We start from the raw sequence: 25,423 nt of genomic DNA, 5'->3' as shown, positions 1-25,423 counted from the left end.
TATATATATATATATATATATATATATATATATATATATATATATATAGATCCGGTAAGAAAATTTTTTGGTAGGAAGGTAAGAAGTTTTTTTTCTACATATCTTTTTGACGAACAAAAGAAATGAATCACTAGATGATTCATTTGTAAGATGATTCACAAGAAAAAATTCCCAAAAAAACATCTTTATGATTCATTTTTAAGTAAATTAAGAAAAAAAATTCACTTTTTTGACAATTTTAGTGAATAACAACAAAATCATTGTATAAATGAATCATCGCGATGTTTTTTTGAGAATTTTTTCTTGTGAATCATCTTACAAATGAATCATCTAATGATTCATTTTGTTTGTTCGCGAAAAAAATATATAGAAAAAAAACTTCTTAGCTTCCTACCAAAAATTTCATTTTTATTTGATCTTGACTATATATATATATATATATATATATATATATATATATATATATATATATATATATATATATATATATATATATATATATATATATATATATATATATATATATATATATATATATATATATATATATATATATATATATATATATATATATATATATATATATCCCAAACCCAAATCCTATAATTGCAGTTAGTCAAGTAGTTGATAGCCTAAATTGTTGCCATGATTGGACTCTTATACGATGATAAATACAGATCAAACTAATGAGAAGGTAATGCATTATCCATTATCTGATCTAATCCGGAAAAAAAAACCAAAATATGATAACTTTTATATAATTTGCTATTTAAATAAGAATATCCATTATCCAATCTAATCTATCAAATCTTGAAACAATCCATAAGATCATTCATTTACAACCACCTACGTGGAATGCAACATATAACATAAGTACATAACCTTCCTAGCATAACAAAATGCATTTTTACAGAAATTAAGTTAATAAAAAAAAAAAACATCAAACCTTCAAAACTCAGGAACAAAACGCACAAATGAAATGAAATATTACCCATTCGTAATTGCAAAACTTCGAACAAGATCACACAATTCACAGCTTGTTATCATACATAAACTCGTTTAGTCCTCACAGAAATCGGCCTCTTTGTAAAATCTAGTTGCTTCACTCCCGACTCCATCTTCCACCCTTCACCAAATCCTGCTTCACTGTTTCCAGAATGAAACTCCGGTTGTTCTTGTTCTGCATCCATTCCTTTATCATAGTTTCTTGATGACAAAAAACCAGTATTATTGTTTTCAATGTCATGGTCACTATCATCGAAAACAACCGTCTTCATCTTCTCGAATGACTGCTTATACTTATCTGAATCAGAACCATCATTGTCTCCGGCCACCGTGATTTTCCTAATTTTTTCGCCAACATTTTCTACCTTATCTTCATGTTCTGCTTTACGGTTTAGGGCAGATTCAGATTCAGATTCGGATTCCGATTCCGATTCGTGACTTTTCTCATGTCTCATTTGGAGTTTTGATTTATCTGGCTTAAAATCACGTGCTTTTCTTGGTCGGGAATTGGGACTATCGGGATTATCAGAATCGAAAGATCTTGGCCGGGAGAGCTCCACCGCGGCTCTGGCGGCAGCCGCTGCATACGCGGCTGATTCAAACGCGGCTTGTGCAGCATCTTGTACATCCCTGAATTTCTTCTTCCCCTTTCTGGACTCGGAGAAACTCGAAACTTCAACGAATTCCTCCCCCAAAGCATTCGAAGTGTTTTCAATCCCACCATGTGTTGATACATCCCCGACTTCTGATTGATTCTGTTTTTGTTCAACAACCCATAGAATTTAATCGTAAGTCAATCTTTTACTTGAAGTCTTTACAGTTTTTTCATTGAATCTGATTTAGTTTAGTTACCTCTTTAATCACTGGAGACACATCGTCTAGTTGCAGAACGATGCCATTCTCTGTAGCGATCTCCTGAAGCATCCTCATTCGGTTCTCCAAGAATGGCTTTTGGGGAGACAGTTTCTGTATCATCTGATTAACACCATCAAAATGAAAACATACTCTCGATGTCAAAATTTCAACTTAAAATGAACAAAATATCGATCTGATATGTTACAAATCATATGAAATTATGAATCCCAGTTTATGTTCTTACCCTCGTGTTAACTCCACAGTTACCCCGTAAATCAATAGCACCATTAGCAAATTCCTTCCCGAAACGTGCTGTGAGAATCGCCCGAATCTCTTGAAGCTCCGGGAACTCTCCACATCTAGGAGCTGCGTACAGCAAGCTTGATGCTGCTTCTTTTAGTTCATCAGGGCAATTCCTGATGTAAATTTGCAGAAAATGATTAGTCCTAGAAACTTAAACACAATGAACATGCTAAAAAAACACAGAAATCACGTACTTCTCTTGTTCTATGAGATTCACCATTTGTAACAGCAGATGACAGTAACCATCCATCATTACAAACGCATCAAACATGTTCTGCTCCTTAATCACTTGCTCAACCTGTCACATACCATAATTTAAAGTTTAATTAAAGGGGTGGCTCTTAATAGAATCGTTGATAGAACTGGAGAAAGTGGGTACCCGGTTAAGAGCGTGTTCATGGTGGTTAAGCTTGAGGAGATCGATGATATCGGAGCGAGCCACCCCGAGGCGAGCTTGACGCTGGTTTTTGAGGACGGAGAGGCGGGAAATGGCGAGGTTAACGGTGGCTTTGAACTTTGAGGTTTCGAATTTCCGGCCAAAGAGAGCATCGAATTTTCTTCTGATTCTTCCCATGTTTGCTTAGTCTTCAGTGAAGAAGACGATAAGTATGAAAGGAAGAAGCCTTCAAATATGGCAGGAGGCAAAGACAACAAAAGAGAGAAACCACCTTCTAACTTTTTGTTGTGACGATTGAAATTTTACAAACATTTTATAAAGAAAATTCAAAATTCTACACAACTGCCCATTAGTGTTATTTTGTGTACACTTAAACCCCTCTTGGTTCTGAAACTATACAGTTTTAACTCAACATGTTATTATCTACGGTTAATAGTGAGGTGATTTTTTCATTTTAAAAAATTGTTTCGTTTTAATAAATTGATTCATCGAATGACTAAAGCTATGGGGGTTGAGAGGCAAAACATTTTTGAGAGCTAACATGGTGAAATTAAAAGCCAAAATGAAGATCTAGTGAAGTTCCAAGTCAATCTTATTTAAGAGAAGTACTAAAGGTAGCATTCTTCTCCAGTTCTGCGTTCTAGGCTTAAGAATGCTCCATAAATCTAAATAATATGAAAAAAATATGTTATTATATTAAGTTATGTGGTGAATTTGATGTTTATAACATCATTTTAACGATGTAAGTTCATCTCATCGACCAAAAATAGAGTTACTCTATGAAGCTTTAATGTGGATTTGAAATAATAGCTTCATGAATTCATCCATGAATCCAATAAATTTCGATTTAAAAGTATGGATTGGGTTTATAATTGAGTTTTAGATGTAATTTCAATGACTTTAAGTCCAAATCAATTGTTGAAGTCTCAAATTCAGTCAAAATTCGATGTTATGAAGCTTTGATGAAGTTTATGAGCTCGAAGAATGGATGATCATTCTTGGACTATTCATATTTAAGTTTAAATATGAATTTAGCGTTTTCTAATGATTTGCAATTTGATCTTAGTGTTCAAAGTTCAAATCATTGGAGAGATTTTAATCTAGTGGTAATACTTAAGTTTTAATGTTCTAATTAGAAGATGATGAAGATCATTCTTTAATTAATGAATTGCGGATGTTAATCATATTTTAATTTTGTGTTAGAGCAAATCCTTAAACTTTGATTAAGCATCCTAAGTCATTAGAGTTAGAATTAAGAGTGTTTGGAATCAAAATGTACAACATGTGAAAGCTTATTGGAGGTTTAAACTCATTTTGTGTTGTCAAGACATTCCATTTGGTCGAGTAGAATCATAAAGTGATTCAACTTGACCGAGTAAAGCTCTACTTACATACATATTTTTTTAATCCATTTCCAATTTTCTTGCTTTCGTAACCTTCTATAGGCTTAGGAATTATGGGAAATGGCTATGTTAGGTTTATATGCTTTAGTTTAAGTATATAGAAACTAATTAGCAATTAATTACTCAAAATATTGGATCTTTAGGTAACTAATTGACATCCAAATGACACTAAAAATCAAGTAGTGTACTTGTAACAATTGAGGTGAGTTTGTTACCCAATAATACATGTCCTTGTTACGTATTGTACTTTGAAATATTTCTATAAATGTTTTCTTATGTGAATTTACTACTTGAGATGCTATATGTTATATGTGTTCATTTATGAAATGTTTTTTTAAAGAGTTTTATAATGGGGAAATATTTTGAAAGAGATTTTGTTCATCAACTTATGTATCCATGTAAGTTGGGTTAGACTTGGTGCGACACTTATGGGTACCTAATTTTTTGGAACTTTGAAAGAGTTATGATGGCATTCTTGAATGTCTTCACTTAGATGAGTGGATTTGTTATCCCTCAAGTTGTGTAGTGTGATGGATGGTTGATACCTAGTTGAACTTTGAATTTGAATGTACATTAAAAAGTGTATATTATGATATATGTTATCTATACATGAGCCCTAATCTTCAACCATCATTGTGAGATTTGTACTACTAGATTAACTTAGTGATTGATAGTGGAAGCATGATGCATTGCATTCTTTTGAAATTGTTGACTTATTATTGATGAGTTTCATGTTCTTTAGCAATGTTTAATTTTAAAATGAATTTTCCCCAAATATTGAATCTATACAAGTATTAGTAGTTTGACTTTGGGTTTAGATTGTCGCTTATCCAATACCCTTAAGAATTGACCTTGATTATGCTTAAAAGGATTCTCTAACCTCAACCTAAACATCTTTTGACGTATATTCAGATTGAAAGACTTAGCTAAAGACCAAATATGAAGTTTCACTTTTAGATATTTAAAAAATGTTGTAATTATGATTTAAAATGTAGGTAAGGTTTACACTTTACCTTTGTTTCTAGTGATTTTGTTACACCAACATATGCCATTGACAATTTAAACATTTTAATTGTTAAGAGTTTGATTGTTTGAGACTTTTATCTAAAAAATTATTTTTAAACATTACCTTTTTATAAACATATTTTAAAAGTTTATTTTTTAAATGACTATTTCAAATAACTCATATGTAGGTGTCTCAGTTCATTGGTAGTGTTAGATAGTAGTTGTTGAATGTTCTTCAAAGAATAAGAACATATTGAATGTTCTCAAAATCTTTATAAATTTTATATTTATAAAGTCTCATAAGAATAATAATAATTATTAATAATTTTAAGCTTTTTAAAAATATATAAATAAATAGAAAAAACACGTTATATCGACGTCATATGAACAAGTTAGGGTGACATTCATATGAGTAACATGTTACTCTTCTAACATCTATCCATTTCTCTCCGCTTATGATGGTTTTACTTGTTTACATACTTTTGAAAGTTTAAAAACTTTGGAATAAATAAAAAGATGGGTAAATTACACCGTTGGTCCCTCGTGCACATGCCAGAAAGCATGTTTAGTCCCTATTTCCAAAATTTAACTCGTGCAGTCCCTCGTTGTTATTTATCTTGCATGGTTAGTCCCTATGCACGTTAACTGTTAACTCCTTCCGTTTAAGCTACCCACGTGCCTTGCACGCAGGGGAATTTTCGTCTTTTTAGGGTTTGTGTCCATATTTAATGCCGTTACACCTTAAATCTTATAAAGAACACTGCAACCCTCTTTTCCTCTGTATCCTCTCGTTCGTCTCTTCCCCTCGTTCGATCGATTTCTTCCAAATACATAACAATGATCGATATTAAATGCAATTGTGGAGCCACTGCAGTGATTCGCACATCTTATAGCAAAAGAAACCCTGGGAAACTCTATTATGCTTGTACAGTAAAGGTAAGGTTAATGATTTCAATTTCGTTCTTCGTCTTCTCTAATTTTGCCCTAATTCTTCATCTACTTTAATTGGTTCAGGGACCATTATGCAAGTTCATAGGATGGGTGAATGATTATGATCAGGACTATGATTGTATGGCGTTTAGGATGAAACTTGAAGAACAAAATCGCAAATTGAAGCTTTACCTAGTTATTAGCTGGGTTTTTTTTGTTTCAGTCCTTATATACAAAGTGTAGGTTAAGTAATGAAGTTGTTAGTATTTTGGTATGTGTATATTGTAATGGAGACTCTTTGTAATGTTATTTGTATTAACAAAAAAATTTCAATTTTAGTTGCAATATATTGTGTAATCATAATGTGGTGTTATCAGTTGGTGTTCAAATTTAATGATAATGTGGTATTTGCAACATATGCAATATACCATTCAATACTAGCATCCAATATAACAATTAAAAAGGACAAAAACTCTAAAATATCCAAGATAACCATTGACCATTAACATAAAGGGACATCCAAAATAACAACATAGTCTTATGGCATACAAATAGTTATCCTACACAGCAACAAAGTATCAAAATACAACACATAACAACAAAGTAATATGGCAATAAATGCCTAACAAAAACATAGTTATCCTTCATGATCATGATACCAAACTACAAATTCTCAAAGCATGGGGCTTTTTCCTTTGTTCCCAACTCCATTTTGTACACCACCACTGCTACCTGCTGCACCTTCTCCTGTTGTATTCCCTGCTGCACCTTCTCCTGTTCCATTCCCAGTCTGTGATTGTCCCTTGCAGGTCCTTCCATTATGGCCCACATTTCCACATTTTGTGCATGTTACAGATTTCCATTTTGTGGACACTCCATCATCTTCTGTTGCAGATCTTCTTCTCTTTTTTTTTTGGTCTGCCAATAGGGACACGATACTTTGGTGGTATCAACTTGGTAGGACATGTGCTTTTTTCCCACAATAACCTCCCATTAATAGGTTCAACTTTGAAGACATACATTTCTTTCCATGTCTTGAGCCAATAAGTTGGGTGTACCCATGTCTCAGGTATTCCAACATTTTCATTGTTGAGCCTCATATCCCATATAGCTGCTATACTATGTTTGCAGGGTATGCCTGTCAGTTCCCACCTATTACATGAACAAGTTTGTTGGTCCATATTAACCACATACTGATTAGTACCTTCACTTGTAACCTGGTACTTCCCATTGCCACAGAACACTGCCCTACACTGTGCTGCCCTTTCTTTAATTTTTTCAAGGGTCTTAGTGGCTGTAGGAGTTAATGGGCCATTAGCTTTATCAATTTCTTTTTGAACCATGACAATTTTCCTCATGATATACTCCCTAATAAACTCCAAGCAACTGATAATTGGCTTATCACGACCCTTCACTATCTTGCTATTCAAACTCTCACACATATTATTCAACACAGCATCACAATGTGCCCTCCCTAATAAAACACAACTGTATTAGATTATATTTAAAAATTATACACTTATAAACATAATATTATATACCTGAGAAGTGGGATCTGGACCAGTGCTTAGGTGGAATAGAATTAAGCCAGTCATATGCTTCACTGTTAAGTTTCTTTAGTTCTTCCATGGCACTGTTGAATTGTGGTATGGTGGTACATGTTGCACATTTCCAAAGACAATCCTTGAATTCCTTGCCCCTCCATTTACGTTTCATGTTCTCATGAAGATGCCTTAGGCAATATCTATGCTCTGCTGCTGGGAAAAGTTTCTCAAGTGCAGGCAATAACCCCTAAATCATCAAAAGAGTGAAGTTGCTTATTGAATTGTAAAACATGCATGTGAAAATGAATGGAGAAATTTATTTACCTTCTGTCTATCTGATATGAAAGTGAAGTTGGAGTTTGCATACAAACCAAGATCATCTCCTAAGTTAGTTAAAAACCAGGTCCATGAATTAAAGTTCTCTGCTTCAACAACTGCATATGCCAAAGGGTATGTGCAATTGTTCCCATCTAAACCCTGAATTATCATGTCAAACACAGTAATAAGCAAACAATTAACTATGGTCAAACATTAATCAAATACTAAAATATGATTATGCACATACCACTGCTGTCAGGATCATACCATGGTATGGACCCTTCATGAATGCACCATCAAGCCCTAGTAAATCTCTTTTCCCTGCTGCAAATCCACTTTTTAGTGGACCAAGACAAATGTATACTCGTTCAAATACCCTGGTCTCAGATGCATAACATGGTTCACTTTGCACTTGAAGTTTGACTGTGGTGTTTGGATTTCTACTCTGCACCTCCTGTAAGTAGTCTCTTAGACATGAGTACTGAGCAGCAAAATCTCCCCTAATTGATTCCAGGGCTTTTGTTTTCGCCCTATGAACTTTCATGTCTGACAATCCAAGTTGGTATTTCTTCTCAAGCATCTCACGTAATGCTCTAAGTGGTATTTCTGGATTTGCCTCCACTGTGTCAACAATCTGTTCAGAGAGAAACTTGTAGTTACATGCCCTAATTTTCCTTGTTTGAAGGCACGTATGTTGCTTTTCATAGGTCTTAACAGTCCAGTTAATGTCTTTTTTCCACTTACTCACTAGTAGGACCCATGGGCATTTATGAATAGAACCATCTTTCACTTTCTTTTTCTTTTGACTTGGTCCCACTTTGTCATTACTTTTGTTGGTCCCATCTGTTTCTAATATCCCAAGGTTTGGTATTGTCCCTTTGCAAACCACTCTAATCCTATTTTTGTCATTCTTGACGAAGTCTAACTCCCTTCTACTCTGTATGGAATGAAGATAAATTTGTTGTTTAACTTCCTTGGCTGTGCTAAAAGTCTGGTGGATGTAAAATGGATCTTTGACAGCAGCTGCTTCATTCTTATGTGCTCTTCGTAAATCTCTTATCTTCTTCCTTTTTTTACTAGCTTCACCCTCATCTGATGAAGATGCAGATACAAATTCTTCAGTGTTTATAACCTCTAATTCTTCATCACCTTCTACTGCTTCATCTCGATCATCAGGAAAACTTCCAACCCACTCCACCTCTTTGTCAATGTTGAGGTGAAAGTTCTTCATATCAACCTCTGGATCATCTAACAAATTATCTTCATCAACTATGTAATCGCTATCTTGACTGTATTCACTATCTTCAGTGTCATCACTATCATGACTGTCTTTACTAGCTTGACTGTCTTCACCTGCTTTTTCACTATTTGGTTCATCTTGTTCCATAGGAGTCCCACCAAAAGGTTCACACCATTCAAATGTATCACCCAAACCATCAACATTAGGACATGTGCTTCCTATCATTGGTTTAGTCAAAGGGCTATCAATTCTTGGTATATAGGCAGGGGTTGACTCAACTGTTTCACTCAATGTAACAAGGGGTTGTTCCAAGGTTGTTTCAAGTAATGTACTAGGGGGTTCGTCCATAGTTTCTACATTCTCAAAAACAGGGGCTTCTTCACTAGGACAATCCCCTGAATTTGACCATGTCAATAACAAGCTTTTACGACAAAGGGACTCAGGAATTTCGTGTATCTTTATCTTTGCAGGGTTTGGGGACATTTGATACGTATGGAGCTTGGTTTCCCAAAACTGTGTATACACTTCTATCACCTTGTGTTCATACACGTATGACCTAAAGTGGTTTATATCTTCGTCACAACCCAAAGCATACAACCCAAAATCTAAATCCCAGGTTGGTCGTTTGAAATGATAATAAATACTTTTACCTGGTTCCACACAATCAAGCAATTCCATTATCTCGTCCATATCATGCACCGAGAACAAGTCACTATCAATGCCATCAATATATTTCATCTTCCCCTTTATGTATTTGCGGCCTGGAAACTTCGTAAAAACTCCACCATAGTTCAATCGTATCGAGAACATACTTGGATTGTCAGCTGCGAACCCAAAAAAAATTACGTTTTAGGAACGTATAATGGATGATCAACTGAAAATGTAGAAAATTTTACCGTATGAGCTTTGGAGGTTGTATTCCTCCCATTCTTGCCTAATCCTCCAGTTCACCATCGTAGAAAACTAGGGTTTTCTCGTGCAATGCTAAGGGTCGACGGAGGATGAAATCAGAAATGATCGGTTTTCGAAGTCGCGCCATACGGGTTCATGTATAAAAACCCTGAAAAGACGAAAATGCCCCTGCGTGCAAGGCACGTGGGTAGCTTAAACGGAAGGAGTTAACAGTTAACGTACATAGGGACTAACCATGCAAGATAAATAACAACGAGGGACTGCACGAGTTAAATTTTGGAAATAGGGACTAAACATGCTTTCTGGCATGTGCACGAGGGACCAACGGTGTAATTTACCCTAAAAAGATTAATGAGCACATATGATAAAACGGATAGTTGGTTGGTTAATTAACTTTATTATCTAAAGTTGGAGGTGGATTTTAGCATTCAAGATATTTGATGGTGATTATTAACAATGTATAATTGTGTAGAATTATAAATTCATTCTTTAAATTAATGTTTATAATATCATCTAATAAAGAAAAAAAACAATCCTGTTAACTCAGATCAATATAAAGAGCTTATTTGTCATGCTATCGATGATTAAAGTGTTATTAAAATCAATATCAAGAGCTTATTTGTCATGTTATTGATGATTAAATAATTTATCCTAATTTTTATTAAACATTATAGAATCGTTACAACCTCAATGAAACGAAAGGCAGAGAGACTTTCTCAATAACCATGTCGACAAAAGACATCGACCAGTCCACTTACGTAAGATGAAAACTTAGTTTTCTAAATTAAAACGAGTGAAAAAAAAAAATCAAATAATCAAATTTTCTTCTATTGTTATTTTATCCATATGCTTAAATGCAAATATAACAATGTATCTATACTTATTTTTTTCATTAAAAATGTTATTTTTTAATTTTCTATTTTATTAATGGTAACTTGTTAATCAGAAATTTGATAACAGTATATAAATCTTATCATTTAGTATATAAAGTATATATTAAATGACCAAACAGTATACAAAAGATTACCATTTCATTAATCAAACACATGACGTAAATATATGTTTGTTGCTCACATTACTAAGATGTTTATATGTCCTAAAAACTTGACGTGTGTTAACACACAAACTAAAATATATTTATTTATTAAAAACTCAACAATTTGATTTAATTTATTTAACAAATTAATGTAATATCTAACATTGAAAATTTATCTCAATACGAACATATGAAAAAGAAACTATGCATCAAAATTTAAGTTATTGTTATTAACTAATATTGCATTCTTTTCCTATCAATATCGTATTATTATTTTATTTTTTCTTATGAAAGTATGTTACTCTATTTATTTTTTCTTATACAAAATCATATTATAATTTATCTTTACTAAAATATCATGATTTGGCATCTACGTCAATGAAATAAAAAAATTATGAAACAACATGCTATCCCTCAATTCAGTTAAAATTTGATGTTTATAAGAAAAAAAATCTTAAAAATCAGCAAATAAATAATATTTTCTATTTTTGCATTAGAATGCATAGCGAAAGAACGACGCGTTTAGGCACATTTCCTTGCAAAGGAAGGGTGGGAGTCGCCAAATCGGTCAACTCAGCTTATAAACGGCAAGTGGAACCTTCTCCAATTATTCAATGTTTACACTTAAAAATTAAAATACTCTTTTCGATTTAGGAAAATTTTGCAAATAATGAAAATTAATTGTCCTAATAGTATTTTGCTCCGAAGGTTCCTTTGGTTTGATTTCGTTTAGCACCTTTTTTTAGATATACCCCTTAGAGAATATCGTTTAACTGGGATGATTTAATGTTGATTGTTTAATTTTGTATGAATTTTGTTACGAATAAAAACAGCTTTTTGAGGTTGTTGAGAATATTCTGAATAATAAAAGAAACCTTCTAAACAATTGTGTGACGAGCAAGATATTCATATTTGATAAAAATAACTTAAACGAATAATGTAAGTAATATTATAAGAACCATATATGTTTTGGTTAAATTCTATAAAAATGTTGTAGTTTAAAAAAAAACATATCGGTTTAATCATTGAAAATATATATTTTCTTTTAACAATAAGATTTTGGTTTCGTTATAACCACCATATAAAACTTAATATTTTATTAAAACCACTATTTTTGGAATTTATTTGGTTTAACAAAAATATTTTTTTTTAATTATAATTTAACTTTTAAAACTTTCATACAAAAAAAAAAGAATGCTAAAAAAACATTACTTACGATAGTTTTTTGCAATTTACAGGAAACATTTACAGTGAGTTTTAAAAGAAGTAAATTCTCGCTAATTAATTATTTTGTTTGTTAAACGGTTAAACCACTAAATCAAACTATAATGATTTCGTTGGAATTTAATATATAATTTTAGTACGAGTATTCGGAGTATGTAGTTTATAATAAGTCTTTTATTGTAATATGTACTTAAAAACAACATATCATCGAATAATAATTTTATTTTGTCTTGACAAAAGGACATCACATGTCTAAATCAGTAATTTTAATTTTCTATAATTTTACGCATTAATTACTGTATTAAAACTTTCCAAATCGCCAATGAGGTTAATATATCCTTTTCGGTTAACAATAATGTAAATGTAAACAAGATTATATTGGATTTGATCGCTTTCCGTTAGTCTTACTTTTTTTAATATTTGGTAATTTTTAAAGCGGCTCAAGGGAAATATTATATACTACTAACATTTACTTTTATGTTAAATTAAAGTAAAGCAATGCGAAAACCTCAAACATGTTATCGTGAAACTAGCTAATAAATTTTGAGAATTTATTATGGACAATGAAATTAGGGTTATATCTCAATTGAATAGTAATTGTTAAAAGAATGTGCACCACTATTTGCTACATTCCCTTTAAAGATTAGCAGTTTTCCTTTACAATTTATTTAATAGAAGAAAAAAAAATGAAAAGTAATAAGATTTGTTTGTTATATAATTTAATTAAAGATGTAATGTTATGACTTATGAGTGAACTTTTCACTTACCTATTTCCTTTCAAAAGCTAATAATATAAATTTTAAAATAATAGACAAGCCTAAATACATAATCTATAAATAGTTACAAGATTTTACCATTTTGGTTATTTAAAGACGGCTAATGATTATTATTATACGAATTTTCTGATTGATTATCAGATCACCAAATCGATAAAAACGTATAGGTTTATAAAACATGTTTTACAAGTTATTGTAACAAAATATTACACTTAATTCCTATCCTTGTATCTTAAGTGACTTGCTAACTTTTTGAAACAATATTTACTTGTGGAAAAGGTTAAAGCTATTTGGTCTATTTAACTTCAAGTGAGCTCATTTGTGCGATTCGTACTCGTGAATTGACAAAATTGCCCATAAGACCGATAATTTTGTGCATGTTTTGGGAGTATTGTTTCAAACTCTCATGAAGTTTCTTGGTAATTTGGCTATTAAAGATGACAAGTATTCTCATAAAATAGAAACGACTTGAAGTCATGAAATCAACCGAATTGGTCTTATTGTGGGCACAAATGTTGAAAATAATAACAGTGTTCACAAGGAATATTGAAATAAGCCATCATATGTACGAAATGTCCTTGTTAATATTTATACGTGTCGTTGTTACGTGGTTTATAAATAACCAAAATCAAATTAAAACTTTAAACCTAGTCGTTGTATATTGAAAACTTGCATGGTGTTCTTAAATTTGCAAAAAAACGAAAGATAAAAATTTAAATAAAAAATGTAATGATTTTTATGCACTCCATGATTGGAAAGAAAAGAGAAAAAGTATGTAGTAGTTGTATTTTTATTCGTGTTGTCAAGTTAAACATAACATGATGAAAGAAACTTGATAAGTTTACAATTGTCTAACTAGTTTCTCATAAATCGTCATTCTCATTAGTCAGCAATATATATTAAAATTACAATGAGATAAGCTCTAATATTGAGCTAAATACAATACAACATTGGGCTACACATATAACTATATATACTAATTAGACGAATGTTAACGTTGTTGCACATAAATATCTATATAATTGAAATCTTTACTAATATATGTTTTTTAAATATAAAAATAACGTTGTTATTAAATTTGATATGATAATTCGTATACTAAGTTAATATAATATATTGATTATAATGAATTAGATGATAATATATACATCTATTAAAATTACATAATATCAGTCGTTTGAATGACCTCTATTCGTTGGTTACTTATGAATAAAATTAAATATAATATATGGTTTAATGTTATTTATAGTTACTGTTAATGTTAATTGTTTTTAAAAAAAATATTTGCGTAACATTTTAATTTCTATCATTGTAATTATTAAACATCAAACATTGTTTTTTGTTTTTAAATGTAACAATATAATTATTTATATATAGTTATTTATAATTATTGTTATTATAAGTTATTTTTAACTGCTTATTTGAAAACTTTTAACGATTATAAAAATATCGTTAGGATATATTTTAGTTAAATTGAAATTACAATTTAGTTTTTGCATTTAGCACTACAATTTATCACGTTTAACTATTCATAAAATATTTTTTGGGTTTTTTAAGTTGAACTTAAATTTATATTTAAGTTGACCATGTAATGCTATATTTAAATTAACAATTTAAGTATTTTGTCCAAACTGTTCAAAAATTATAGCTTTAAACTGATAATGGTTTACATACTACAACATATTAAATCTAATAGATTAAGTATAATATGTTAAAAGTTAAAAACATAACTTTATAAGTAGAAGTAGAGATATTATTTTAATATTGAAATTTAGTTTATTTATGATTACACTTTAGGTTTGATACTTATTTAACCTGATTAACCAACTTTTAATCACTATTATAACGACACTACAATTTATCACTTTTAACTATTTAAAAAAACATTCTTTGGGTTGTTTAATTTGAACTAAAATTTATATTTAAGTTGACATGTAATGTTATATTTAAATTAACAATTTAAGTATTTATACAAATTGTTCAAAAGTTGTAACTTTAAAATGATAATGGTTTATATACCACATCATATTAAAACTAACAGATTAAGTGTAATATATTAAAAATTAAAAGCATAACTTTATAAGTAGAAGTAAAGATATTCTTTTAATAATGAAATTTAGTTTATATATGATTATACTTTAGGTTTGATATTTATTTTACCTTACTAACCAACTTATAATCATTATTAGAAAAAAATTAAAAAAGCATAGGAGTCTCAATGAATGTGGTGAAATGAAAAATGTTTCCTTCATAAGTATAGTAGACGAATTCTCGCGCGTTACACAACGTAGGTTAAAAATATATTGTTAAAATGTTGAAAATATATGTTTAAAATGGTTGTTATTGACATTAACTTTAATATAATATTTTAAACAATATTATTCATTGACATCAACCACCTTCCTTATTAATAAATTTAAATATAATTATCTATTTAATATTATTTTTAACAATTGTTATAATTGATTAATTTAAATTTTTACTTATGCAATTATTTTCTAATTTCAATAATGATGTTCATTTAAAATGCAATTTATTGTTGTTAACGTTATATAATTTATAAATTGATGTTATTATCATTTAAAATTATTGTTCTTTAGTTTTAAACCACTTATTATTATTAATAAGTTAATTAAGACTTTTAAGAAACTAAAATATTACTATTAAAATGTGAAACATACACTAAATAATAAACTGATAAGATAGACAATTTGCATTTTAAAGGAAACTTGCATGGATAATATGATATATCCATTATTTTTATAATTTGATTATATTATTTATAATTATGATTCATTAGTTTTAAAACCACTTATTATTATTAATAAATGAAAAAAAAACTTTTAAAACACATTTCTGATTATAATTAAAATGTTAAATATATGAGTAAATTACATGAATGGTCCTTATGGTTTGGGGTAATTTGCACGTTTGGTCCCTAACTTATTTTTTTAACTCCGAAGGTCCCTACTGTTTGCTTTTATTATGTGTTTGGTCCCTACTGTTTGTTTTTGTTACGCACTTGGTCCCTATCTTACCTAAAAATAATATTATTTAAATAGGAAAAAATGGTGGGGTAGGTAAGGTAAGGTGAAGGGGGTGGGGTTGGGTGTGTATTTATCTAAATAAATTAAAAAATCAAGGGCAAAATAGTCTTTTTAGCTAAGACAGGGACCAAACGCGTAACAAAAACAAACAGTAGGGACCTTCCGAGTTAAAAAAAATAAGTTAGGGACCAAACACGTAAATTACCCTAAACCATAGGGACCATTCGTGTAATTTACTCTAAATATATACTAAAATATAAAGTGATAAGATAGACAATTTGCATTTTAAAAGAACTTACATAGATACTATGGATAATATTGCATATCCATGATTTTTTATTAATTATTACTTTGAAGCAACACAAACATACAAACATATATATAATATTTAATTAAATATTATCTATATCACTTTCCATAACATATGATCAATAGCATGAATCTAATATAATTTACTTTAAAGTTTCAACCACAATATACAATGATTGTCCTAAAAAAAATACTTAAACCAAGAAAAATAAATAATAATAATAATTAGTGTATAACAAACTTAAAAATTAAAAACTTTAACATAATAGCATGACTCGAAAAATGGTCCAAATCCCTCAAACCAACACAAAACCTTTAAACTTGTTTTCTTTGTGAATTTTGTATGTGATTTGTATTTATGTGTCTACTCAAAGAGAACGACATTTTTACAGTAGACTCCATTAATTGCTTATTAAACATATTATATAAGTTATAAAACATTTCATGATATGTCATTAATTACTTTGAATGTGAAAAGGTTGGGGGTTTCAAATGCATGAGGTGCTTGAAAATTTATATGGGTTTCAAATGCATAAGGTGATAAGAAAAATGTCTCGTTTATAAGTATAATTTCAATAATGATGTTCATTTAAAATACAATTTATTTATTTTTAACGTTATGTAATTTATAAATTGATGTTATTATCATTAAAAATTATTGTTCTTTAGTTTTAAACCACTTATTATTATTAATAAGTTAAAGAAGACTTTTAAGAAACACTTAATATTACTATTAAAATGTAAAACAAACACTAAATAATAAACTGATAAGATAGACAATTTGAATTTCAAAAGAAACTTGCATGGATAATATGACATATCCATGAGTTTTATAATTTGATTTTATTATTTATAATTATGGTTCGTTAGTTATAAAACCACTTATTATTATTAATAAAGGAAAAACACTTTTAAAAGACACTTATTATTATAATTAAAATGTTAAACATATACTAAAATATGAAGTGATAAGATAGACAATTTGCATTTTAAAAGGGACTTACATGGATACTATGGATAATATTGCATATCCATGATTTTTTATTAATTATTACTTTGAAGCAACATAAACATACAAACATATATATATATATATATATATATATATATATATATATATATATATATATATATATACATATATATAATATTTAATAAATATTATCTATATCAGTTTCCATAAATCGATAACATTAAAGTTTCAACCACACCATACAATGATTGTCTTAAAAAATACTTAAACCAAGAAAAATATAAATAAAAAGAATTAGTATATAACAAACTTACATAATAACAATGTTATCTAATCTAATTTATATTAAAGTTTCAACCATAACATACAATGATTGTCTTAAAAATTACTTAAACCAAGAAAAAAAATAGTATATAACAAATTTACAAATTAAAAGCTTTAACATAATAACATGACTCGAAAAATGGTCCAAAGCCCTCAAACCAACACAAAACATTTAAACTTGTTTTCTTTGTGAATTTTGTATGTGATTTGTATTTGTGTGTCTACTCAAAGAGAATGATATTTTTATAGTAGAGTATCCGTTAATTGCTTATTAAACATATTATATAAGTTATAAAACCTTTCATGATGTGTGATTAATTACTTTGAAGGTGAAAATGTGTGGGAGTTTCAAGTGTATGAGGTGCTTGGAAATTTATGTGGGGGGTTTCAAATGAATGAGGTAATAGGAAAATGCATCCTTTATAAGTATAGTATGATAGTATGATATAGATATGTTCTGCCAGCCTTATGTGTAGTAGGGAACATATGCACGATTTGAACAATTTCTGGCAATGTGTCAAGGTGTTCCACGGTGAAAACATGTCTTTTTCTTCATGTAGGAAGTGTTTCTTCCAGCCCCTGGTGGCGTAACCTTGCCTTGTTTCTGATTGTTCCCACATGCACACATGCAACATGCACTCTGATTTGCTTGTTTTGGTGGCATGTATTTCCCAACAGCAAGTTTCAAAGTAATTGAGTTAGAAGCAACAAATTCTGAGTTCAAGGAGTCATTGGTTTTTTCAATAATATCCTCCTTGTTCTCATCTTCTGCTACTTTACTTGTACAAGAAGTAGAATCATCAGAAACGTTCACCTCAATATCCTTAGTTGGCCCTGATTGTTCAGTCTTAACCGAAGCTGGTTGAGGGACTTGGCCACACTTTGTAGGTATCTCTTCCTCGTTGGTTTCAAGGGGTGGGTTACATTTGTCATTAAAAGGAGGCGGTACACTATGATACCCGAGACCCTTATTTTGATTATCCATAGAAGTTAATTGTTTTTTCAATCATTGATGCAACTACCTCACTTGACACATCAAATTTCTTAAAGGTAAAATCCGCATCTTTATATTTAGCTTTCAATGCATCAAGTTCGGCAGTCACGTTAGCAAGCTGTTGTAACGCCCGCAAAATCCGGGCTAGTCAAATTAGAGGCAATAGGGGTCGAAAACGAATTTTAGACAAAAGATTATTTAGAATAAATAATCTTAACCAAGTTGTAAATTATGTCACAAGGTTTTCGTACATATAAAGAACGCCGAAATCCAAGTTATAACGAAGAAGTTATGACCCGTCGAAGTTTCGCGACAGAACCGGCACGATACCGGGAAGCGTAAATAGTGAATTTACGATAGATTGAGATTTAGCCTTAGCAATCTAAACAAAAGTCGTAGCATAAGTTAAACTAAGAACATCGATAAAAAGAACGCCCAAATCTGACTTCGTATGAAGAAGTTATGATTTTTCGAAGTTTCGGACTAGTAGTGTACAGCCCGAAATTCGAATATTAGATCGAGCGGTTTTTAACCGACATGACCTGAACGAGAATCGAAGATCTCGTTAAAAGTAGCGTAACAAGAAAAAGATGGGCGAAAACGGATGTCGGATGAAGAAGTTATGAGGATTTAACAGACCAATCCTGTCCCGGCCTGTTAATAATATAAAATTTAAAATCGAGCCAAAATTAGCCGACGGAGTCTAAACGAAAGCTGTAGAGTACGTTCCCACCTTCGCGTGGATATAAAGAACGTTAAAAACGGAGCCCGTATGAAGAAGATGCGAATTTTTGAAGTTGTAACTCGAAATTGCGAAGCTGGTGCGAGGGAGGTGACGTGGCTCGATCAGGGCCGTAGCTTGTTGGTCACGGTCTGGTCTTTGGATTCGGACACCTGGCCTCGTTACGCCTCGCGTACGAAGGGAACGCCCCGCGTCCGAGTACGCCCTGCGTCGGAAGAAGGCTACGCCCAGCGGACTTCGGATTGAACGGTTCCGGAGCATGCCACGATGAACCATCCGAGGAGTGCCACCTGTTGATCTTATCCGAGGAGTACGCCCAGCGTACCCTCGGTACGCCCCACGTAAGGTCCGAACTTCGGCCTATAAAAGCCAGCGAAGGCTGCCGACTTTCTTGCACATTTTTCACTTCTCTCTCTAATTACTTTCTCTCTCTAAGGTCCCAAACCACCCCTAAGCCCTAGATAAAATCCCTAGCTCCTGAGGGAAGCCCCGAGGCTCCTGGAGTCCCGAAAAAAAGGAGTTTTTCGGTTTCGAAACGCTGCTCTAATTAAGTTCCAGTTTTCGATAAAATTCGCTGTAAGTGTGCTACGCTTACGCAATTTTTAATATAGCTTTCAAATAATTATAGGAATATTATTAGGTCCTTAAAATAATTATTTGGGATATTATTATGAGTTATATTGAACATTATTAACGCTTAATAATAGTCAGACTAATTAATTTGTCGCGGTTATCGTTAGACTAAACCCTAGTGGTATTGGTACTAGGTTTTATCGAAGGAATATCGTTTTGAGAGTATCGAAGCGTTGTCCGAGTGCTGAAGTCACCACCTACTCAGGTGAGTGCATAGTCCCTTGCATAGTCCCTTTCATCTTACACATAGATATGAAGTATTTTATATAAACTACGTGCTATGTGTGCATATTATCTGAATACTTGATGTCTATGCTGGATGAACGTTTTATACATGTTTTAAAGGATTTAAACTGTATACGTATTTTATATATACGAATATGTTGGGTATGAGATGGGTAGATGAATGATGAGAGATAGAAGATGACGTGAGTATACATTGGCAGCTATAGACTTAGTGTCTATGGGACGAACACCGGTAGCTATGGACTTAGTACCTATTAAACGTTGGTAGCTATGGATTTAGTACCTGTTAGAAATTGGTAGCTATGGACTTAGTACCTATTAGTCAGACGCTGGTAGCTATGGATTTAGTACCTGATAGGAGTTGGTAGCTATGGACTTAGTACCTGTTGAACACTGGTAGCTATGGATTTAGTACCCAATGAGTAGGATATAGCAGCTATGGAATTAGTGTTTTACGAACGAACATCGGCAGCTATGGATTTAGTGCCAGTCCTATAACCCTGGAAGTAAGGGACTTCGGAATAAACGAATGCAGGATAGATGACTCTTAGGTTAAATCCTTAAGAGTAAAGAAGATAACGGGGATGGGTAATTGGGTTAATTGTTTGATGATTGAACATAACAATTATATTATTGTGGGTTGAAAACCCTATGTACTCACCAGGTTTCCCAACCTGACCCACTCAGTTTATGTATATCACAGGTGACGAAGTGAAGTGACATTACACTGAGAGATTTAAAGAGATGTAGGTCACTAGTGTAAATCATTGTAAGTTCTGTTTATGCTTATGTTTCGGTATTAACGATGACATCCCAAACGTTTTAAAATGAAATGAATACGTTTCTTCGAAAATGTTTTAATAACGCATTTACCATGTTTTTCTGGGAACAAATTCCGCAACCTTTTTATAAAATAAAGTACTCTGATTTTTATAAAGCATAAACAAAATCGGTCTTTTCTGGCCGTGATTTTGGGGATGTCACAGTTGGTATCAGAGCATTAGTTTAAGCGAATTAGGAATATGGATTTATTTCTAGACTTAAACTTGGAATGCTAAGCGATGATTGTGAGGTGTGAGCACTAGCTTATTTTAGGAATGATGCCTAGATTGCTTTTATGTGCTAAATGCTTTGTGCATGATATGTTGTTATTTGTTCGGATCTATGGTCTGTTGCCGACCGGATCTGGAAACCTTATGTGTTTAGGATTCTAAGCGTTTAACTACGATATTAGAACTAGCATATAAACGTTTCAGGGTGATAAGGATGATTTAAGACGTCAATCCTAAATTAAGATCTAGATTCACCTTATTCGGTGTATAGATCAAGATGGCAAAAACCCGTAGCGGAAACGTAAACGCAAATGGGAACAGAAACCAACCCCCAGTGGTTCAGCAAATACCTGTTGTAGAAGAAGTTGCGCCTGAGCCAGTCACCATGGCTGGAGTTCAAGCCATGATTCGGGCTATGTTGGCTGAACAAAGGGAAGAAATGAGACGGATGTTGAATAGGGACGAACCTACCAAACATGTTGAACCGACGGAGTCAGTTCCCGAGCAATCTGAGGAAGGGAACTACAGCCGCCAAGTGAGTCAAGTAGGGACTCAAGGTGAGCAAAGGGATGTCCCAGAAGGGAGAAACAACAAGGATGGGAGGATGTACAAGAATTTCTTGGGTGCGAAACCACCAAGTCTCTCAGGAAGCCCGAAGCCGGTTGAGATTATGGATTGGATCTCTGAGATGGAGATGGTGTTTGAGAGCTGCAGCTGTAACGAGAAATAGAAGACTGTCTTCGCAGTAAGACAGCTGAAAACTGGAGTCTTGAGCTGGTGGAAGCTATTGGCAGATACGATGCCACGAGGAGAAGCCTTAAGAATGTCGTGGGAAGAGTTTTTGGAACAGTTGAAAATGCAGTAATGCTCGGAGATAAATCTGATAGACCTAAACAACGAGTTTCAGAACCTGAAGAAAGGGAAGATGAGTGTTGATGAGTATGCCACCGCATTCACCGAGAGGATGAAGCTATTCCCCTACTTGGTGCCTACTGAACTCTCCAAGATTGATAGGTTTGCTAACGGACTGCCCACTGACTTTGGCCTAATGGTCAAAATGGCAACTACCTTGAAAGCAGCTGTTAGGGCAGCTAAGAACGTAGAGGCCCAGATAAGAGAAAAGGGTCTAGAAAAAGATAAGGCAGGAGAGAAGCGGAAGTTTGAAGGATCTTCGAGGACGAACAAGGAAAGAAAATTCTCAAAGCTAGGAGGAGGAGATGGAGGTGAAGCGAGATGGTGTGATAGATGCAAGAAGAAGCATGGTGGGAAGTGCAACGAAGAAGTGACTTGTTACAAGTGTGGGAGGACTGGTCACTATTCCAAAGACTGCACACATGATGATTAAGTATGCTACGGATGTGGAGGTAAGGGGCACATGTCCAGAGACTGCCCAAAGAAAAATAAAGCAGTAAGACCAGAAACGCCACCAAGGCCAAGGGCATTTCACATGATCCTCGACAAAGCAGAAAACCGTGCGGGGAATCAAGGATGAGGACTTCATATCGGAAGATCAAGTTATGTAGTAGCCATAGTATTTTATGATGTAGCCTATTAGAGGCATAGTCCAGGGTGAACTTGAACACCTATGTAATCGTTTCAAGAAATAATATAAAACCTTCGTTTTGTTATCGGATGTGTTGAATGATTGTGTGATTTGCTGAATGGTGACTTGGAAAACTGCGAGACTATACTTGGGACGAGTATGAGTAGGTGTGAATGGTAGTAGAGGCCTATACTACCGGAAGCACAGGACTCACACTTGGATCAGGGAAAGTCATGAGGGTACCAAGAAGCTAGTAATTGATTTCGTTTTATTCAAGTATGTCGTTACCATTGTTTCGGTAATGACTAAGAAGATTGTTGTTATCCCGACCTTAGTGGTCATATCCCATTGAGTCCAACTACGATGAGTAGGTTACGTGGTTTAGAGAACCAAGTTTGATGTAGCGTCCGACTTAAACCAAACAATTGGAATCAAAGCGATCAATAGAAATATCGCGCTCGTTGTTAAAAAAAGTTGATAGCTAGAAATGCCTAATGTTAAAGTGTGATTATATCACATTAGAACATGAAGGAAGGCATAGTCTGTTTTAGAATTTAACTCTAAGAGACCTTAGTCTAAGTGTTGCAACATACGATGATAGGTCATTAGAATATGACACATCGATCCATAGTAGTAATAAAAGAAATCATCTCAATTTCGTGTCCAGTAAGGATTGAGATTGTGACTTGAAGGTCATAATTGGGAGTCTAGCCTGAGGTAGAGAGCAGGTGCACGCTCGAGCATTGCTTACAGTCAATGAGTCTAAGAGATAGACTTGAAGGAATAATTATTACCTAGGATGAAGAAATGACGTATGGAGTCATTATACGACCCTGTTTCGTTGATGATTCCGGGACGTAATCATCCTAAGGGAGAGATAATTATAACGCCCGCAAATTCGGGCTAGTCAAATTAGAGGCAATAGGGGTCGAAAACGACTTTTTGACAAAAGATTATTTAGAATAAATAATCTTAACCAAGTTGTAAAGTATGTCACAAGGTTTCCGTACATATAAAGAACGCCGAAATCCAAGTTATAACGAAGAAGTTATGACCCGTCGAAGTTTCGCGACAGAACCGGCACGATACCGGGAAGCGTAAATAGTGAATTTACGATAGAGTGAGATTTAGCCTTAGCAATCTAAACAAAAGTCGTAGAATAAGTTAAACTAAGAACATCGATAAAAAGAACGCCCAAATCTGACTTCGTATGAAGAAGTTATGATTTTTCGAAGTTTCGGACTAGCAGTGTACAGCCCGAAATTCGAATATTAGATCGAGCGGTTTTTAACCGACATGACCTGAACGAGAATCGAAGATCTCGTTAAAAGTAGCGTAACAAGAAAAAGATGGGCGAAAACGGATGTCGGATGAAGAAGTTATGAGGATTTAACAGACCAATCCTGTCCCGGCCTGTTAATAATATAAAATTTAAAATCGAGCCAAAATTAGCCGACGGAGTCTAAACGAAAGCTGTAGAGTACGTTCCCACCTTCGCGTGGATATAAAGAACGTTAAAAACGGAGCCCGTATGAAGAAGATGCGAATTTTTGAAGTTGTAACTCGAAATTGCGAAGCTGGTGCGAGGGAGGTGACGTGGCTCGATCAGGGCCGTAGCTTGTTGGTCACGGTCTGGTCTTTGGATTCGGACACCTGGCCTCGTTACGCCTCGCGTACGAAGGGAACGCCCCGCGTCCGAGTACGCCCTGCGTCGGAAGAAGGCTACGCCCAGCGGACTTCGGATTGAACGGTTCCGGAGCATGCCACGATGAACCATCCGAGGAGTGCCACCTGTTGATCTTATCCGAGGAGTACGCCCAGCGTACCCTCGGTACGCCCCGCGTAAGGTCCGAACTTCGGCCTATAAAAGCCAGCGAAGGCTGCCGACTTTCTTGCACATTTTTCACTTCTCTCTCTAATTACTTTCTCTCTCTAAGGTCCCAAACCACCCCTAAGCCCTAGATAAAATCCCTAGCTCCTGAGGGAAGCCCCGAGGCTCCTGGAGTCCCGAAAAAAAGGAGTTTTTCGGTTTCGAAACGCTGCTCCAATTAAGTTCCGGTTTTCGATAAAATTCGCTGTAAGTGTGCTACGCTTACGCAATTTTTAATATAGCTTTCAAATAATTATAGGAATGTTATTAGGTCCTTAAAATAATTATTTGGGATATTATTATGAGTTATATTGAACATTATTAACGCTTAATAATAGTCAGACTAATTAATTTGTCGCGGTTATCGTTAGACTAAACCCTAGTGGTATTGGTACTAGGTTTTATCGAAGGAATATCGTTTTGAGAGTATCGAAGCGTTGTCCGAGTGCTGAAGTCACCACCTACTCAGGTGAGTGCATAGTCCCTTTCATCTTACACATAGATATGAAGTATTTTATATAAACTACGTGCTATGTGTGCATATTATCTGAATACTTGATGTCTATGCTGGATGAACGTTTTATACATGTTTTAAAGGATTTAAACTGTATACGTATTTTATATATACGAATATGTTGGGTATGAGATGGGTAGATGAATGATGAGAGATAGAAGATGACGTGAGTATACATTGGCAGCTATAGACTTAGTGTCTATGGGACGAACACCGGTAGCTATGGAC

General features: G+C 33.1%; 1 protein-coding gene and 1 long non-coding RNA gene across 2 annotated transcripts; both read right to left on the bottom strand.

The window, feature by feature from the left end:
* Positions 1–742: 742 nt before the first annotated feature.
* LOC111894482 (uncharacterized) lies at positions 743–2,969 on the bottom strand. Its single transcript, XM_023890559.3, has 5 exons — positions 2,543–2,969; positions 2,358–2,461; positions 2,105–2,276; positions 1,858–1,980; positions 743–1,760 (listed from the first exon to the last, which is right to left on the bottom strand). The coding sequence occupies exons 1-5, from the start codon at positions 2,735–2,737 to the stop codon at positions 1,044–1,046; spliced, it is 1,311 nt and encodes a 436-aa protein (XP_023746327.2). The 5' UTR covers positions 2,738–2,969; the 3' UTR covers positions 743–1,043.
* A 3,533-nt stretch (positions 2,970–6,502) lies between these two features.
* LOC111894499 (uncharacterized) lies at positions 6,503–8,099 on the bottom strand. The gene is made up of 3 exons (XR_008232094.1): positions 8,008–8,099; positions 7,767–7,912; positions 6,503–7,689 (listed from the first exon to the last, which is right to left on the bottom strand). It is a non-coding gene; the product is annotated as an uncharacterized LOC111894499 (long non-coding RNA).
* Between the last annotated feature and the right edge of the window lie 17,324 nt (positions 8,100–25,423).

The sequence above is a fragment of the Lactuca sativa genome, chromosome 4, assembly GCF_002870075.4.
Source record: "Lactuca sativa cultivar Salinas chromosome 4, Lsat_Salinas_v11, whole genome shotgun sequence".
NCBI classification, from domain to species: Eukaryota; Viridiplantae; Streptophyta; class Magnoliopsida; order Asterales; family Asteraceae; genus Lactuca; species Lactuca sativa.
The sequence above is the reverse complement of the archived record's forward strand: the minus strand, read 5'-3'. Positions and strand labels throughout refer to the sequence as shown.